At 43.7% G+C, this 1219-nt stretch overlaps 1 protein-coding gene across 1 annotated transcript; it reads left to right on the forward strand.

Annotated features, from left to right (window-relative positions):
• Nucleotides 1-169: 169 nt before the first annotated feature.
• Nucleotides 170-432, forward strand: SARC_16625 (hypothetical protein; the record flags this gene model as incomplete). The annotated part of the gene is made up of 1 exon (XM_014289271.1): nucleotides 170-432. A coding segment is annotated over one exon (263 nt), but the record flags the coding sequence as incomplete, so codon positions are not given.
• Nucleotides 433-1219: the final 787 nt, after the last annotated feature.

The following is a 1219-nucleotide window of genomic DNA, read 5'->3' on the forward strand; positions in this document are numbered from 1 at the left end:
TATATGTATATATATATATATTTATATATATATGTGTATCCGCGGAATATGATACACAGAACCGACATAGTTCTTGTGACCTTGCATTGAATGTATGTATGTTTATCGACACACAGATACGGATATACAAGAACCTTACGCGGGTACCAGTGCAGAAGGCCATGCGTTCATGTGCGACATGATCAACATAGCCGCTGACGAGGCCCGGCACTTCACCATGGTCCGCACACGCCTGCGAGAGCTTATTCCGGCACGTGAGGAAATAAGAGCGGCCGCCATCAAGAATGGGAACGGAGCCCAGAAGCACTTGGTGTCTGTGGCTATGGACTACGGAGACTTGCCAGCGCACGTGCAGTTGACAACACACTTGCAGTCGACCACTTCAGATGTGCTGGCTCGGTTGGCGGTTGTTCCTCTGGTGCAAGAGGCGAGGTATGATGTAGCCACGTGTATTACTGCGCCATGTATATACGTTGTGCATGAGTTGGTACGTATATTATTACACCACGTATATACATTGTACATGGGTTGGTACGTATATTATTACACCACCACGTATATACGTTGTGCATGAGTTGGTACGTATATTATTGCGCCATGTATATGCGTTGTCCATGAGTTGGTACGTATATTATTACCCCACGTATATACGTTGTACATGAGTTGGTGCTGGTAGTCACTCGGTGATGTACCCATAGTCACGCCATTTGACTACGCACTTGAGGTTGTGCATTGGAAACGTACCGGGACGCTTGGCGGTTATTCTTCTCATACAGGTTTAGGTATGTTGGTATGCTGGGACTGAACTACCAACAATACATTGTTTTATCATATTCACGAGTACGTGTTTGTTTGTATACGTTGTAGTAAATGCGTTCATAAAAAGCATCCCCGCACTTCGAATTGACCACCGGCAATGGGCTGGCAAGCTAGGCGGTTGAGCTAACTATGTTCTCAAACATACTACAATACTGAAAAAATGAATAGTATATGCTTTGCCCATAGGTAAACATATATCGCGTGTGAACGTATATGTTTTAAGTTTCGAGTGAAGAACTTTATGTAAGTACGTGTATTCTGGGGCTGGCACATCAGGAAAGAGATTTTGTTCCGCTGGTGCAGGTGATTGTGCGAGAGAACTTATGCTACACGTTATATTGCGAGCTATATAAATTATATATATATATATATGTGTGTGTGTGTGTGTGTGTGTGTGTGT

This window comes from Sphaeroforma arctica (assembly GCF_001186125.1).
Source record: "Sphaeroforma arctica JP610 unplaced genomic scaffold supercont1.8536, whole genome shotgun sequence".
Classification (NCBI taxonomy): domain Eukaryota; class Ichthyosporea; order Ichthyophonida; genus Sphaeroforma; species Sphaeroforma arctica.